The sequence below is a fragment of the Gekko japonicus genome, unplaced genomic scaffold (genome assembly GCF_001447785.1).
Source record: "Gekko japonicus isolate JY-2015 unplaced genomic scaffold, Gekko_japonicus_V1.1 scaffold2542, whole genome shotgun sequence".
NCBI classification, from domain to species: domain Eukaryota; kingdom Metazoa; phylum Chordata; class Lepidosauria; order Squamata; family Gekkonidae; genus Gekko; species Gekko japonicus.
Window position 1 is genome coordinate 193,316 of NW_015164733.1, and position 16,893 is coordinate 210,208.

Consider the following 16,893-nt stretch of genomic DNA (forward strand, 5'->3'; position numbering starts at 1 on the left):
TGTCGATAAAGACTGTGTTTTTGGTGGCCATTACATCTGCTTGCAGAGTGAGCGAGTTGTCTGCCCTTTGTTGTGATTCTCCGTATTTGAGTTTTTCCCCTCATGGGGTCTCATTGGCTTTGGACATTTCCTTTTTGCCTAAAGTTGTGTCAGAGTTTCATTTACGTTCTGATATAGTTTTCCCCACGTTTTTTCCGTCTCCCTCCAATGAGGAAGAACGCAGATTGCACTCCCTGGACATTAAGAGAGCGCTCTTGTTTTATCTAGGAAGGACCAAACCCCTCCGTAAGTCTCCAGCACTGTTTGTAGCTCATAGTTTGCCTTGTCAAGGGAAGAAGACTTCCTCGCAATGTTTATCCAGATGGATTGTGGAAGTCATAAAGTTGTGTTATGAGCTGGCGCGGAAGCCGCTCCCAGGACAGCTTCGTGCTCATTCCACGTGCGCAGTGGCAACGTCCACAGCTTTCTTGCGAGGTGCATCGTTGGAGGACATCTGTAATGCTGCGACTAGGGCTACGCCTCGCACCTTCATGAAGCACTACGCCCTTGACACGCTATTCAGTCGTCGTACGGCAGTGGGTCGAGCGGTGTTGCAGACAGCACAGATGTAGGGCCTTGGCCCCTCCTCCAGGTAAGTGTTTACTGCTTGCTAATCTCCTAAGGTTGTGAGGCACAGATACCACGAAGCACGAAGAAGATAGACAGGTTGCTTACCTGTAACTGGTGATCTTCGAGTGGTCATCTGTGCATTCACACCACCCGCCCTCCTTCCCCTCTGCTCTCGGCCCTTCATCTTGTTCTTTGAAGGCTGTTGGGCGGCGGTCAGAAGGAACTGGTGGGATCTGCGTGCCCCTCCTTGGTCATGCGCAGTGGAGCCCGGCACGTGACCTAGGAGAGGGCACAAAAATCCCTTTGGCTAGCTACCGGTACCGAGCAGGGTCAGCACAGGCGCAGACTATCCCAAGGGTGTGAATGCACAGATGACCACTCGAAGATCACCAGTTACAGGTAAGCAACCTGTCTTTCATAAGGAACAAGTGTGAACGAAGCAGACAGTTCGCTTCCATGAGTACAGAAAAGCAAACCTGTACAGGGGCGGAGGCTGGTCTGAGGAACGGCTACTCCAAGAGCGGACCAGAAAGGAGGTGTGGTGCACTTTGATCACGAGAAGCCCCCCGGTGCGGAGTGGGAGGGCAAAGGGTTAAGCACCCCCCAGGAACAGGGCAGACTGACCCAGGGCACACAACTCAGAGGGGCCATACGGCCCACTTCGGTTCACAAGACAAAACGGAGAGGCAAATGCAAAAGGTTATTTGAAGGCACCTTCATCAAAGATCCGAAAGACCTTTTAGAGGATTACCAAGAACCCAGTGGAAGGAGGTGCCGGGAGGGTGACCGGCCCGTGCGGGGGGGGGGGGGGGGGGGGGGGACCGCAAAACACTTCCTCTGCTTTCAGCCCTGTTCCTGCCTCAGGGCCTGGCTTAAGAGTTGCGAGGGAAGAATGGCAACCCTTGCAAGTGCCTTCTCTGTGATCCACAGTTACACCCTTCTTGCCTCCTCCTCGGAGGGCATGTCAACAGTCCTGTCTTACTAAAGGAGTGCTGATGGTTACTATATTCCTGGATCCCCGACTTGGGTGTTAATGCTGCCTGCATCTGTTGGTCCCTAAGTCTGGCAAGCAGGATCAGAAAAACCAAAGTGCAGAGAAGAACGAGAAACGCACCCCAAACTGTGTCTTCTTCTTCGTGAAGGTGGGTGTGCTGCAGTGACTAACCGCTGGATGCCTGGGCGGGGGGTGGGCTGGGAAGCCCCTGCCAACAGGGACAGAGGATTTTCTCTCCTCTGCCACTCTGGAATTTGCAGGCAGAACAGCTATGCTGTCACTGAACAAGAAGTCACAAGAAAACCAGCCGACTGCATGCATCGCCCCGCTCTGGAACTCCCCCCACAGTGGGAATTGGGGCCGGGCCCAGGAAGGCAATCACGGTTCCCAGCACTGGCAGATCTTCGAAAGCCCCTGGCCTCCTGCTGCCGAGAGCAGGACCTGGGCGTGCCAAGTTGGCTGGAGTCCCTGCTTGCTCAGTGACCTGAGGAAAGGGGCTGCTGAGGGGGCTGCCAACCAACTACGGCCATCTGGGCAGGCGGAGGGGGCCGGGGCCGTCCCGGGGCAGCTTTCACCTCGGAGGAGAGATGCACGGATGCCCGGCACACCAGGCGCTCACTTGCCACGCGACTTGCGTGACTCACCCAGGCCTGGCGGCTTGCTGCTCTTCAACAGCAACCCCCTCCCGCTCCCGAAAGCCAAGGCGATGCTGTGACTCGGGTGTCGGACTCACATCCGGGAGACCCGGGTTCAAATCCCTGCTCCGCCGTGGAAGCTCGCTCGGTGGCCCTGGGCCAGTCACACACTCCGCCTGGGTTGTTGTCACAATGAAATGGAGAAGAGGAGACCGAGGTGAGGCCTTTTCCGCTCTGCTCAGTCTACAGAAGCGAGGGAGAGAGGAGTCTGTCTAAGAAAATGGATGTTTTAATCAGGAAACTAAGACAAGGAATAAGAAATTGATTACAGGAGAGCTAATAATCCCAGCCAAGGGAGGGAACGTGACTATCCGCCCCTCGGAAAGCCGAGGAAGCCTGCCTTCCCGCAGCCACGGACCCACAGCAGCCAGCCCTATGCAGCCCAGGGGCAGCCCTACGGACTGGTGGCGCTTCCACCCATCCAAACACAAAGGAAGGGCTGGCTGGGGGAGGGGGGCGTCTCCCAGCTTCAGCCCGGCTGGTTGGCTGGTCGGGTGCTGCAGGAAGGCGTGGTCGGGGGGCTCCGGCTGCATAGAAAGCAAACTCGGCCTCTCCTGGCCCGTGATAGGTGAATGAGTGTAGAATCTTATAGAAAGTAGTATACATATTTATAAATGCCAAAATAAATATTTTAAGACAGGCGCCACCCAGTCCCCACACACGCGTGCACACGGGCCCACCCGCAGCGGGCCGCTTACCGAGCCGCCTCCACAGAGGAAGGGGGGGCCTCTCCAAGCGCTCGGGACAAAATATCAGCCTGGCCCTCCCCCCTTTGCCCCCCCGCCCCCACACGCACTCTCCTCACGGACACACTCCCTGGCACTCACACAACAGCTTCTCGGGCTCCACCGGCTGGGGGGGGGGGGGGGAGGAGAGAACAAAGGGGTGGCGGCGCTCAGCCACGGGCGCGGGGGGAGGAGGAATGTCATGGCATAAATACATCAACTCAGTGGTTTCCAACAGCTAAAAAGAAAGACGACCCCCGTACAGGATGGATGCCGTGAAGAGAGCGCTGGCGGGGGGGGGGCAGAGGCCGGCCCCCGCCGAGCCCTCAGGGCGAGAAGGTGGTCATCTCCAGGGAGACCCTCTGCCACAGGTCCTTGGTCTGCTTGCTGCGCTTCAGGTTCTGGAGGATGTCGTTGAACTGCATCATGCCCATGGGGGTCAGGCAGAAGGCGCTGCGGGCGCTGCGGATGGCGCTCACAAAGTCGTCGTAGTCCGCCGGGGTCAGGTGGATCAGGCGGTGGTGGATGTACTAGAGGAGAAGGAAGGGAAGGGAAGGGGGGCTGAAAGGAAGAAGGGCGCCTCCCCCCACAGACAGCTCCACAGGGGAGCCGGGCGGGAGCGCTGAGACACTGGACGTCCTCTTGGTCTCTCGGGTGCTTCGGAACTTGGATCCAGTGGCCCCCGCACCTGGACCCTCTAAGCAAGCACGTTCCCCTCGGTTGCCTTTGTGGAGAGTCAGCCCCCCCCCCCCCCGCGTCACGTGGCAAGGCAAGCCCAGGGGCCACCGCTCACTTTTCACTCAAGAAGTGTGAGAGGGGGCAGGGCACACGGGGAGAAAAGGCCTCTCCCGCTCCCAACAGGGAGGAGGTGTGACGGAGGCCACGGGGACACCATTTGGCTTAACTGGGCTTCTCATTAAGCAGGCCGGCTTCGTAATCATGGCCACGCTTTCAGAAGAGTTCCAGGGAGATACACAGTTCACAGAACCAGACAGCTGGTGAAGCAGGCAGCCGACCCAACGGGGGAGGGAGGGAGACGCGTACCTGTATGTATGCCTGCTGGCACCTCTGCACCAACTGGTGGAAGGCAGGCGTACGAAGGTGGTTGTGGACGTGGGCTGGGTTCAGCCTCTGCAGGGCCTCCATGATGATCTCCTGCAGAACGAACGGGCTCAGGACCCCTTTCGCTGCGCCCACGCAGAACTGGTGCACGTAGTTCACCCCTGCAGGAAGGGAGGGGAGTTGGGGAAGGAGGAGGAGGAAACGTCGCCCGGAGAGCAGCCGAGGGCCCGGCCAGAGCCGGAAGTCCAAGCCCCCCCGCCCCCCCGGGCACAAGACCAGCCCCTCTGCCGCAACCCCGGGCCAGCAGGCCGGCCGGCCCCGACATGCTGCTCCCCAGCCATCCCGGCCGGGCACAGCTCTCCGCTTCCCGGGTGATTCCATTGCTTCCCGCTCACATTCACCCCAGGTGCCGCCTGACCAAAAAGAAAAGCCCCCTGTATGCTCGCACGTGGCCCCTCCCAGTCCAGCTGCAGCTGCACTCCTCCTCTGGAGAGATTACTCAGGAGGCTCCCAGGCCTGCTCTTCTGGCGCACACCCAGCCTGCAGCTACGCACCAAAAGCGACACGAACCCGTTCTTTTGGGCTGGACCCTGGCCACGACTGTGTGGGGTGACAGTTATCCACCGTGGGGAAAATATGGGGTGGGAGACAGCAGTGGGGGTTCAAGCAGGCTTCAGGTCCCCAGCAGGCGCTTGCCTGGGCCTCTGCCCCCACCCCCCCAGCAGGGACGCTCAAGCGCTCACGCACACACACACAGAGTGTGGTGCCGCTGCCGGGGGCCTTACCTAACTTGGCTGCTAGCCCCAGGAGCCACTTCACGTCTTCCGTGTAGGGGGGGCTGCGCGAGAAGTTGTTGGGGTGATCATTGTGAGCTCTCCGGCCAAGCATCTCCAGGGCCAGCATCCCTGCCAGGACAGAACGCAAAGCGCTGCAGGCCGAGCGGGTTCACGCCTGCCCCCCCCCCCCCGTCCACTGCAAGACTCACCTCACTTGCTCGGCAGACACACGCCACCGCGGAGGGCAGGGCCTGGCTGCCTGTGACGGGCAGCCATCCGGCCCCTTCCCTCCCCCATCGCACGCCAGGACTGAGGCACCCCCTCCTGCCCGGGGAGCCCTGCCACAGCGGGGAGTTCACACCCAGCAGGGGCCTGCCCTGATGCCCCGCGGAAAGAGAGGATCGTGGCCCGCCCCTTACCGACGCGGTAGGCCGAGTGGAGGTAGTGCAGGCCCTGGGGGCTGACGGGCTGGCTGTGCTGCTCCTCCTCCGAGGGGAAGCCCCCCGCAATGAGGGGGGTGGGCTGAGAAGACAGGCTCGTCAAAGAAGTCCCCTGGATTGCCGGGAAGGTGGACGCCGCGTGGACGCTCCCTACTGGAGAGAAGAGCGGGCGGCATCAAAGGGCCCCGTCACACGGCCACGGCTCTCCCCGGCACTCTGCCCCCAAGCGGCAGCTCCGGGCAAATGCTCACGGTGGGGACACGCAGCCGCTCCTTGGGTCCTCTCCCCCCACTGCCCTCTTAGAGAGCCCCAGGAGGACCGGGGTGGCGGGGGGCACCCTCAAGGCACAGCTGACTCGTGGCCTCCCCAGGGGGGGACACTCCGCGGCGGTTTGCCCGTGGCCAGCCCCTGGGTGGCAACCCTGGACTTCTTCCTCAGGGGTTCCCCATCCACGTCCAAAGCCAGCCCTGCTTCGCCTCCCAGTTCTAAGGAGGCCGGGGCCATCCAGGCCGGAGCAACATTCGCTCCCTCGTGGGGCTCTCACCCCCCCACGGCCCTTTTGAGTTTCAGGACAGCCGGGAAGACCCAGAAGATGATAATCAATATGAAAGAATACATTTTAAAGATCTGGTTTTTTTAAAGAAGGAAAGGCTATGACTACGTATTCATTTCCCAGCCTCCCCCATCCAGCCTTCCTGTCCAGGCGGGGCCCCCCAAGGGAGCTGGCCAACCGCAAGCCCTTCCTGGCACCGGAGCGCTGAGCGGGCAGCACAGAGGCTGCCCCGGTCCGGGAAGGTCGGTGGGGCCCTCGGGCAAAGCTGGAAACCTCCCTGAGGTCAGAGGCCGCCTCTGCTGTCTTCTCCTGCTCAGCCGGCACAGGGGAGAAGCCAAGCGGTGCACTCACTTGCGACGTTCGAAGACAGCGAGAGCCCCGTCTCGGCATGGTAGGGATGCACGGCAATCTGGGTCATGGAGGGGACAGGCACTCCGGGAAACGACACCGCTGTCGCCGCCAAAGACGGGGTGGCGACCGAGTAGGGGTACTGTGCCCCAATGAATGCTGGGTGGACCCCCTGGACAGGAAGAGGAGCACAAGGTCAGGCTGATCCGGAAATGCCCCAAACGCAAGACAGACCCGGTCCCACTTGACGGCCCACATGCTTCTCATACTCAAAGGCTTGTTCAAAGAAGATGACGCACGATGCGGTGGCGGCACAACCCCCGCTCCGTCTGCCCGGGGCCCTCCGCAGCAGGCCGGCAGGGGAAGGGGACACGGCCAGACCCAGGCTCCCACGGGAGGGCTCCACACAGAGTTCCCTCCCCCACACCCTGCACCTTGTCATCTGAAGTGTTCAAGGGACTTCCGGGGTCAAAAAACAGAAGCGGCCCCCTCAGAACTTCATTCCGCCAGGGGCAGGGCACATCTACCGAGGCCTGCAAGCCCTCCTGCTCGGGATCAGGGAGAACGCCGGCTGTGCAACCCGAGAACCCAACCTGGAGGCTCCGGGGATCCAACCTGGGACAGTCCGGACCTCAAGCCTGGGCTCTGCTCACTGATTGCCCCAGCCACTGTTCCCTCTAAGCTGAGTTAGTGTGAGATAGCTCACAGTTTTTTAGCCTCCGGCTCACACATTTTTGTCTCAGCTCAGGAAGGATGGGGCTCCAAAGCAAACTAATTTATTCAGTGGCCAAATTGCTCACTCACAACTTTAATGCCAGTAGCTCAAAAAGTAGAATTTTTGTTCACAAGACTCGACAGCTTAGAGGGAACGTTGGCCCCGGCCCAAACACCTTGACTTGCCACAACCAGGGTGCCCATCAGCCCCTTTCCTGGTGCCCCCCCCGAGTGCTTTTCAAAAGTGGGCGTGGCCGGGCGGGGCTGATGCCCAGCGGGGACGCTGCTTCGCCGTGAAGCCTAAAGGGCCCCTCTCAGCAACACCCAGCTGCCACCACACTGCCCACCGCCAAGGTGGCCGTGGAAAGCTTCCATGGGCCTGGGATCTGGATTGGAAAAACAGGGGAGTCCTTGGATTCCATTCTTCTTGCATTCCTCCGTTCCAAACTGCGTAGCAAGAGTAGCCCCCTGAGCTGAATTGGGACAACCACCCCTTGAAGCTCGGTCCCGGTGGAAGACTTTTCCCTTTGAAGTCAAAATAATACACTCCGACACCAATGTTCCCTCTAAGCTGTGGAGTCTAGTGAGCAAAAATCCTACTTTGTGAGTTACTGGCATTAAAGTTGTGAGCGAGCGATCTGGCTACTGCATAAATTAGTTTGCCCTGGAAACCCATCCCTTCCTTAGCTAAGAGGAAAACGTGTGAACCGGAGGCTAGAAAACTGTGAGCTAGCTCACACTTAACTCAGCTTAGAGGGAACACTGTGACCGACACCCAAGAGGGCTAACTCGGCTTAGAGACGCCAATGTTGGATCAGGCCAAAGGCCCATCCAGTCCAACACTCTGTGTCACACAGTGGCCAGAAATACCAGTGCCATCAGGAGGTCCAGCAGTGGGGCCAGGACATTAGAAGCCCTCCCACTGTTGACCCCCCCCCCCCCAAGCACCAAGAAGACAGAGCATCACTTGCCCCAGAGCCCCTAGCTATACCTTGTGGCTAATAGCCACTGATGGACCTCTGCTCCATATGCTTATCTAATTCCCTTTTGAAGCCGTCCATGCTTGTAGCCCCCACCACTTCCTGTGGCAGTGAATTCCATGTGTTAATCACTCTTTGGGTGAAGAAGTACTTTCTTTTATCCGTTCTAACCCGACCGCTCTGCAGTTTCATGGAGTGCCCACGAGTTCTTGTATTGTGAGAAAGGGAGAAAAGTACCTCTTTCTTTACCTGCTCTTTCCCATGCATAATCTTATAAACCTCGATCATGTCACCCCTCAGTCGTCTTTTCTCCAAGCTAAAGAGCCCTAAGCGCTTTAACCTTTCCTCATAGGGAAAGTGTTCCAACCCTTTTATCATTCGAGTTGCCCTTTTCTGCACTTTTTCCAAAGCTATAATATCCTTTTTAAGGTGTGGTGCCCAGAACTGCACACAGTATTCCAAATGAGGTCTCACCATTGATTTATATAGGGGCATTATTATATTGGCTGATCTGTTAGAGAGGACTCGTATGTTTCCCACGGGGATAAACGTGTTGAGCAACAACCACCGCTCCTCAATCTTTCCTTGGACTCCCTTTATCCAGACAGAAAGCCATAAGAACGATTAAGAAATGTCTATTTAAGTACGAGTATAACAGTACAATCTGTAGAGCACAACAAGTTTGTTCTACTCAATTTGCTGGCATTCGTCTACCTGGAGAGCATCCCAATTGCTGCTCATATTTGATTGCTCCTCGCTGTAGCCGTGCCTTTGTGTTGTCACACCTTAATGCCCGGCCACCGAGGGTTTTGCGAGGGAGGTGTCTTACGAGACCAGACCAGACTCTGACAGAGTATGTGACTGTGGAGCTAGTAGTGTAGACACTCCCCTTGTCACATGATTTTTGAATGCAGTTACTTTTCTGAGCCAAGAAACCTTTTAATTCTCCGTTTGCCCCAAAATATAGATCATATGGAGAAGTTACCTCTTTTATTAGACGATAACAGCAAACCTATCACTCTTTTACCTGCAGAATTTTATGCAGCTGTGATAGATTTTCGCAGCCAATCAAATGGAGTCTAGTTTTTTCTATATTTTAGTCATCTGCTCAAAACTAATAAGTAAAAAAAAAAAAGGGGGGGGAGGGGGGGGGGGGGGAGAGATCAAAAGGCATCCTGTGAAAGAGACCGTCTGCTGGAAATATGGAAGAGTTACTATTAGAGGTATGCATGACGGCAACAGGACCTCACGCCCTGAAATTCTGTGGCTGGCTCTGCCTCCTGCTGCAGCCGTTTTGTGGCTGAGCCCACCCCACCATGTCGGGATTCCAAAGGGGCCGGTGGGCTCAGAACGGCCGGGGGGCTGGCCCAGGCTACCTCCAGAGACAGGGAGGGGGGAGGAAAACTCAGTCTGTTACTCACTTGGGGATAAGCCGAGCCGGGCACGGGGAAGACAGCCGGACGTGGCATGTGCTGGATCGGGTGCCCGATGTACTGAGGGCTGCACGGGATGTGGGTCTGGAGGGTGGTGTAGGGGTGCAGCCCCTGGGTGTGCGCGTGAGCCATCGCTGGCCCTGCCATAGTGTGCTGCTGGTAGATCGTTGACCCCACCGAGATCACGGGCACCACCGTTGCCGCGGCAGTCACCGCGGCGGCCACAGTCACCGTGGTGGGCTCCGAGGTCACTCTGTTGTCCGCCAGCCCGCGGACCGCTTCGCACGGCGCCCGGGCTCCGCTGACACTGCAGCCCGTGGCTCCTTCCCGCTGGGCGAGAGTCCCGCCCACAGTCTGCTCGTACAGCCAGTACCATTGGTGAGCCACTTCAAAGAGAACCTCCGGATAGACCCCGCCCCCCTTGGCCGCCTCCTCCACCGCCATGCAAGCCTTCTCCAGCATCAGATTGTCCTGCGGGAGTAAAGAGGACAGACGGTTAGGAAGGAGAGCCGATTCGCCACCTCCCTTCTCTTGCCACAGCTGAAGTTTAACTCTGAACTTCTTGGGACGGGCGACCTGGCCTGGGTCTTTCTGCTGCGTGACACTCCGAACTGCCATGTGCATTAATGGAGCTCTGTAAAGACCACACAGCCCAGCTCTCCACAGCTGGGACCCATGCGACGCGCACGCAGCTGCCGAATCCTGAACCTGACTCTTGGCCCACCCAGCTCAGGACTGCCTACTCTGCCTGAGACCCTGGAGGGCCACTGCCAAGGTTTGAACCTGGAACAAAGCAGAGCCTCCCCCACAGAGCCACGGCCACTTCCTGGAAGCAGCTTGAAAGGCGAGACCAAACACCTGCGTGCACTTACAGGAGAGGGGATCAGAGCCAGGGGCCCCCCCCGCCCCCGCCCCCCCCCAAGAGGCCTGTCTGGAAGGACTCAGGCCTGAGGACCTCTGGGCCGCTCACCTGCTCCTTGCACTGGACCAGCGCTCTCTGGATCTCGTTTGGGTTCAAGGCGTGGGCGTGGGGTAAGCAGCTCAGCGCCAGCTCAGCGGCTGCACGCACCATGTTGGAATCCCTCGCTCTGGACGCTCTGTCGGCCAGGGAGGCCACCTCCGGTGGGGTCAGGTGCCCGTCCCAGCACTCCACCAGGATGTTCAAGGCCGCGCTGCCAATCTCCATGGCTTGCCCTGGGGCGGAGGGAGGGGAACAGCTTCAACAGTGCATCCGCTGTGCTATCGGGCGGCTTCCACCCTTCCAGTCATGAGGAGAACGTGCAGAGGCAATGGGAGCTGTGGGTGACCACGGAAAGGATCCCTCTGCGGCTCCCTTCCAGGCCAGCGGTTTCTCATCTAGTGGCAAGGCCCGGCACACTGCTTGGCTTTTGCAAGCCTGGAATGAGACCGGCAGAGAAGGGCAGCTGGGGGGGAAACTGCGCACAGAGCAGCAGCCCTTGCAAAGAGCCTCTCTCACAAGCATCAGGGAAGCCAGGGGCACGGAACGTCTAGCGGAACACTGACGGCGGAGATGCCCTCCGAGAGAGACTCGGCCTCAAGCCAGACCTGGGACTCCCGGGCCTTTCCCTGCCGGGAGCATTCCTCCGCCAGACATCTCCACTTGTGCAAGAGCAACGACTTCCAAAGAGCCAAGAGGACCGGGGTCTCCCCCCCACACCCGGGTGCAAGGGACCGAGAGGGGGGCAGGCGGAAAGAAGGCCCCGGGGCCCAGCCCCAGTGCGCCAAGGAATGGAGCATTATGACTCCCGTCTGAGGAGCCCTCCTCTCTTTCCCCTCCCCGTCTGCACAACTGGAAGAGCCACGTGACTTTCACGAGCTGCCTTCGGTGTGCTCCACGGTGGTGGGAGGAGGGGACAGGAGGACCAATGTTGAAGATCAATCAGGGCCGGCCTCCTGGTCCTCCAAGCCCATGGCCAAGCATCGCCCAAAGCTCTCCCCGCCCATCACCTTCCCCTGGGCTGTACGGACTGTGCCGGCCGTGAGCTCCTGGCCCTCGGCAGCTACAGGAGGAGGGCAGATCTCCCGATGGTCCATGGTCTGGAGCCCCCCCCAGCCCAGCCCCTGCTCTCACCCGTGATCCAAGAGACGTGGGAAGAGTACGTCCGAGAGAGCCAGTTGGGGGAGACAAAGTTGTGCAGGCCCAGGGCGTAGAGCCCGATCTCGAAGGCGCAGAGGTGGAGGTTGCGGTGGGGCCCCTGGTGGCCCCCGCTGGAGGACGGGTGGGTGAAGATGGACGTGCTGCTGTTGCCCCCGGCCTTGACGAGGACCGACTTGGCCAGCTCAAAGTAGAAGTGTGCAGCAGCTTCGGAGGGCTGGTTAGGGACGTGGGGGGCATGGCTCTCGGGCCTCCTGCCCTTGTATCTGGAAGGGACCGGGAAGAGAGAGAGAGAGAGAGACGCAAGAGAGGGACTGAAACCTCCACTCTCCCACTCAGTGCCCAAACGAGGGACAGAAGGTCCCGCGGCCCAGGCTCTGCCTCGGCTCCAAAGACAGAGAGGCACCGAGGGAGGGCAGTTTGCTCTCCGCGATAGGAAGGTGTTCTTGGCCAAGTCTGCAGAGGGGCAAGGCGGGGAAAGCGAACGAGAGACAGGGCAGCCCACCACGCATACCCCAAGCCCCCCCCCCAAGCCCGCCTCCTCTTCACGGCCCCTCCGACAACGACGGAGGCAACTCCAGCCCCCGCCGGCTCCCAGCCTGGAAGCCCCCCCCCCGCTCCTCTACCTGCCGACTTCCACGGTCTTGGCGCGTGCCCCTCCACTGGCTCTCCGGCTCCCGCTGGAGGAGGAGGAGCCCAGCGAGTCGCTGGACGAGCTGCTGATGCTGTCGCTGTCCTGTCCTCTGCCCCAGGAGGTGGCCGCCCACCCGCCACGCAGGGGCCGCCGGCTGAGGGTCGGGGAGCTGTCCGAGGTGGTTTCGGGGGCGCTGCTGTCAATGCTGGCCATTCCTGAAACAGAGGAGGCCTCAGCAGGCGTGGCCCGGGATCGCGGCCACCCACTGGGAGCGTCACACCGTCCCTTGCCGGAGAGTGAAGAACACCGTCTCGCTTGCCCAGAGGCAGGGAGAGCTCCCGGAAAGCTGCCCGCCTTCAACGAGGCAGGCCACAAACTGGGTGGCCCCTGCTTTTACTAAATGTATGCGCCACCTTTCTCGGAGGGTGGCTTACACAGAGGGAAGCACGCCAGCTCAGGAACCGGCTCTCCCAAAGGTGAGATGACCTGCTGTTGCCACGAGGTGGTCGTTATGCCACTAAAAGGTCCTGGGGAGTAACGAGCCAAACGCCTCCAAGGGCCCCGTTCCTTCCCCCAGCTCCAGCACAGGGGGGGGGGAGGAACGGGGCAGTCGGTGGCTCTTCTCGTCAACTGAGGCAGGGGGACCGGAGGACAAGGAGGAAGCCAGCCACATCCCTGTGCAGGGGGAGGCTCTTCTCAGGCTGGGGAGGCTCTTCTACGAGGGGCAGTAGGCTGGCTTTATTTTTATTCTACTCATCCCTAATAGGCTCGGTGGCCAAAAACTGGGTCTCTCTGGCTTACGGCTCCCATGCGCATTTCTCTTATCATGCATGTGTGAGAGCCAGTGGGGTGAAAGAGCTGTTGAGAGCAGCAGACTCTCATCTGGGTAACCCAAAGGTTTGATCCCCCCCCCCCCCCCCGCGCCACAGGAGGTCTGCGGGGTGACCTTGGGCCAGTCCCGGTTCTCTCGGAACTCTCTCAGCCCCACCGCCCGCCTCGCAAGGGGCCCGCTGTGGGGAGGGGAAGGGAAGGCAACTGGAAGCTGCTCTGAGGCGCCTTCGGTTAGACAAAAGTGGGGTATAAAAACCTACTCTTCTTACTCGTCTTCCACAGAGCCATGACAGCGGGCCTCTCTCGTACCCAAACTCATGTGAAATAGATACTTCCCTTACGGTCAGAGGCTGCAAATGATGTTCCCTCTAAGGTGTGGAGTCTTGTGAGCAAAAGTTCAACTTTGTGAGTTCCTGGCATCCGAGTTGTGAGTGAGCCATTTGGCTACTGCATAAATTAGCTTGCTCTGGAGCCATCCTTCCCGAGCGGAGGCAAAAACGTGTGAGCCGGAAGCTAAAAAACTGTGAGCTAGCTCACACTCACTCAGCTTAGAGGGACCACTGGACCAGCGCTGCCGAGGGGGCCCATTATTAACTAGCCACTGCCCAGTAAATGGCTGTGTTCTCCCACAGGATGTGGCCCCCGGTAACAGGGCAGCCAAGAGCCCAACACTATGAAGGCCCACCTGAGTGGCCGAGCCAAATTAGTTTTTAAAAGTCAATAACAGTTTGGTACCAGCTCAGACGGTCAAAACCAAAGAACTGGATGAACCCAAAAGAAAATGTCAACACGTTTTCCCCACTGCTCCGCTGGCCTGCATTAAGGCCTCTCAAGCGGGGCGGGCAGGGCGGAGGACCAGCCCAGCTGCTCAGACGAGGGGGGGGAGGGGAGCAGAGCGAGCCTGCGAGGGAAAAGGCCCGCTCGGCTGGAGGGACAGGCCGCTCGCGGGCTGAAATTCGGAAGAGACACCAACCCATCAGCACATTGAGCCACTCGGGAAGACGGTGCAAATGCATCTGGCCAATTCCCACGGAGCAAACCACCGAGCCCTCTGGACAACTGAGCCAACCGAGCAGGGCGGCAGGCAATGTTCCCTCTAAGCTGTGTAGTCTTGTGAGCAAAAATTCTCCTTTGTGAGCTCCTGGCATTAAAGTTGTGAGCGAGCGATTTGGCTGCTGCATAAATTAGCTTGCTCTGGAGCCATCCTTCCTGAGCTAAGGCAAAAACGTGTGAGCCGGAAGCTAAAAAACTGTGAGCTGGCTCACACCAACTCAGCTTAGAGGGAACTATGGCGGCAGGCGAGTCCACCTGAGCTCACCCGTATGCTTCTTCTTCTGTCTGACTGGTGAGCCCCAGCACCGGCCATTGTAGCCGCCTCGGTTCCCCAGGGCCAGGCGGCTGGGGACTTTCCCTTCTTGTTTCAAGACGCTGGACTCCGCAGGCGGGTCGCAAGGGGACCTCTGAGGGGTCTCTGCGAAATTGAAAGGAAGAGGCAAGTTAAAGGGAAGAAACAAGTGGGGCAGGAAAGCGGGGGCATTTCAAAGCTGAACATCCTGCCCACCCGGGGCTCCCCCTTCCCCTTCAGCCCACAGAGGCGCCAGGAGACATCGATCAGGAGCAGGGAATAGTGGTCGTTCGTCCCTTACCACCCAACAGACAAAACGAGTGACATTTTTTTTTGCAACTGCTGGAGTTCTTTTTGGATTCCTGTCAGCAAGTAGATAGGCGACTACATCATAGAGATACACACACACACATCTCTCTCAAAGTGAACATGCTGAAACAGAACGCCTTTTGAGGCCAGGCTACAAAGGATACTGCAGAAGGAGATGTGCACTGGTGCTGATCTGACCCACGGGATGGGGCAGATGTGTTTGGAATAAGGTGAACATGCGATGAGCCTTCCCCTCCAAAGTGCCGAGGAGTCTGGCCAGGACAAGCACTCTCTGGGGAGTCAACAGACAGGCGGAGGAGGAGGGGAGACGATTCCCAGGGGGCACGCCGGGTTCTTAGAGGGTGGGAGGGAGGGAGGGAGGGAGGAGACCCCGGCGGGCAGAACAGGGGGCATTCCAGAGGTGCCAACACTGTTTCCTGAAGTGAAGGAAGACCGAGAAGGGGCGCACACACACACACTCCCGCCTGCAAACCGTTCCCTGAAGGTGAGGGGGATTCAGGTCACTTGTTGCTGTTTGTATGGAGCCCCCCCCCCCAAATTACATTTTAACAATGTCACGGGAAAGACGTTCAGGAACAGATCAGACTGAAGCAAATATCCAGATTCAGGGGGAAACTGACCCTAACGCCCCCCCCCCCCCGGTGACACAGCCCCTGGGGCTGTCGTACCTTGAGTGCTCTTCTCTAGGAAGGCTTCCGAGGGGCTGCTCTGGACCGCGGGGGCCACTCCTGCCTGTTGCGCCACAGGTGTCCCCGGGAGATGCTGAATGGGCGCAGCCGATTGGCTGGCGTGCTTGGAAGGAGATTTCTGATTGGCCACCGCCGGCTTGCTGGATGAGTAGAAGGAACTCAGCGTCTGAGGCTTGTGCGTTTGACTCTCTCGGTCTAACAGCTTATCCAAGATCTTTGGAGCAGGAGAAAGGGGGGGGGGAATCAGAATCTTTCATGGGGAGTCCCCAGGAGACAAAGGAAGAGGGGAAGCAGCAGGGGACACGGCTTCCGGCCTGCACGGGCTCCCCCTTTTAGCGCACCCAGTTTGCTACAGTCCAAAGATACCCCCCTGGAAAAAAGAACGCCAGTCAAGACATCGCAGCAAAGCTCCACGCGGAGTTCAGCCACGCAGGCGTGTGCTCTTCCCCCTTTCCTCAAAGGCAGATTCCTGACGTTCCCGAAGGCCTCGTGGGAGTCCACACTGGAGGGACTTGCAAGGCCAACCCCCCCCCCCCCGGCACCCTCCCCTGAGCCCGTTATCAACCCACCGCCTAGGAGTCCTTGGTACAGGCCCCGCCCACGGGGACCTTTCCCCCGGAAGTCCTCAAGTGGCCCCCGCTCGCCGAATGGTGCCCCTGGCACAGAAGGGAGAGTTCAGGGGCGGGCGGGGGGGGAGATCGCAGGCCTGACCTCGGAGGCCTGGACACTCTAGGAATGTTTGCAACTGCCAGGAAGCCTGGGAGACCGGACGTCCAGCACCTTCCAGCTCAGCCCCCGAGGCACCCTGACAGCAGACAGCTCTGACACACAAGGACAGACACTTCTTCTTCCAAGAGGCAAATTTGGGGAAGGGGGGAAGGACCAGAGGGCAGCTCCCCCTCCACACACACAAACAGGCTATGAACTCTCAAAACAAAGCCAGTCTTTCCCCAAACGAACCTGGTTGTGAAAAAGCGAGTTAAACAAAGAAAGGGGGGGGGGGGTCCCAAGAGGCCATCCAGCTCTGAGCTCCCCCCACCAAGAGACCTACTTTCTTCAGCTTCGACTGGTCGTCCTTGTAGGTGATCATGAGGACCCCGGCCAGCTCGCCCTTCTCCCGCCGGGTGCCTTCGCACAGCAGCGGGTGCTCTGCTTCGCTCACGGTGGTCTTCATGCCTGGAAGGCAGAGGGGAGAATGCCCATCAGCACACCCGCGGACTCGGCGCCACCCACAGCTGGAGCAGCGGCATCCGGGGAGGGGTGGAGAAGACTGAGCCCAGCTGCACTGGGCAGCCGGGCCGTCTCAGCGGGGGGAAGTGAAGCGGAGCACTCACCAAGCGCGGCCACGGCTGCCTCGAAGCCCAGCTCCTCGTCTCCGGGCATCTCGTTGTTCCAGTTGCGGCTCGGCGGTCGGGATCCTGTCGGAGAAACCACTGGGGGTGGGGGGGAGAAGAGAGACCCCTGGTCAGCCCATCAAGGTCCCTCCCGGCGACTCAGGCTGGCAGCAGCATTCCGGGGTCTAAGCAGGGGAAGAGGGTCTCCCTCCCACAGCACCTCCTGCCAGATCCTCCTTTAACCGGCAGTGCTGGGGACTGAACCCGGGACCGAGCAGCCGCTCT

At 59.4% G+C, this 16,893-nt stretch overlaps 1 protein-coding gene across 1 annotated transcript in view; it reads right to left on the reverse strand.

Moving 5' to 3' along the window:
- Positions 1-3,285: 3,285 nt before the first annotated feature.
- ZSWIM8 (zinc finger, SWIM-type containing 8) overlaps positions 3,286-16,893 on the reverse strand; it is a gene marked incomplete at its 5' end in the record, with an annotated part of 49,283 nt that continues 35,675 nt past the window's right edge. Inside the window, 13 exons of the mRNA XM_015409616.1 lie at positions 3,286-3,553; positions 4,068-4,246; positions 4,871-4,990; positions 5,281-5,454; positions 6,206-6,374; positions 9,318-9,800; positions 10,300-10,523; positions 11,422-11,711; positions 12,072-12,294; positions 14,229-14,381; positions 15,254-15,488; positions 16,326-16,450; positions 16,609-16,707. Coding sequence (XP_015265102.1) covers positions 3,350-3,553; positions 4,068-4,246; positions 4,871-4,990; positions 5,281-5,454; positions 6,206-6,374; positions 9,318-9,800; positions 10,300-10,523; positions 11,422-11,711; positions 12,072-12,294; positions 14,229-14,381; positions 15,254-15,488; positions 16,326-16,450; positions 16,609-16,707 — 2,678 coding nt within the window. The remainder of the gene's footprint in view (positions 3,554-4,067; positions 4,247-4,870; positions 4,991-5,280; positions 5,455-6,205; positions 6,375-9,317; positions 9,801-10,299; positions 10,524-11,421; positions 11,712-12,071; positions 12,295-14,228; positions 14,382-15,253; positions 15,489-16,325; positions 16,451-16,608; positions 16,708-16,893) is intronic.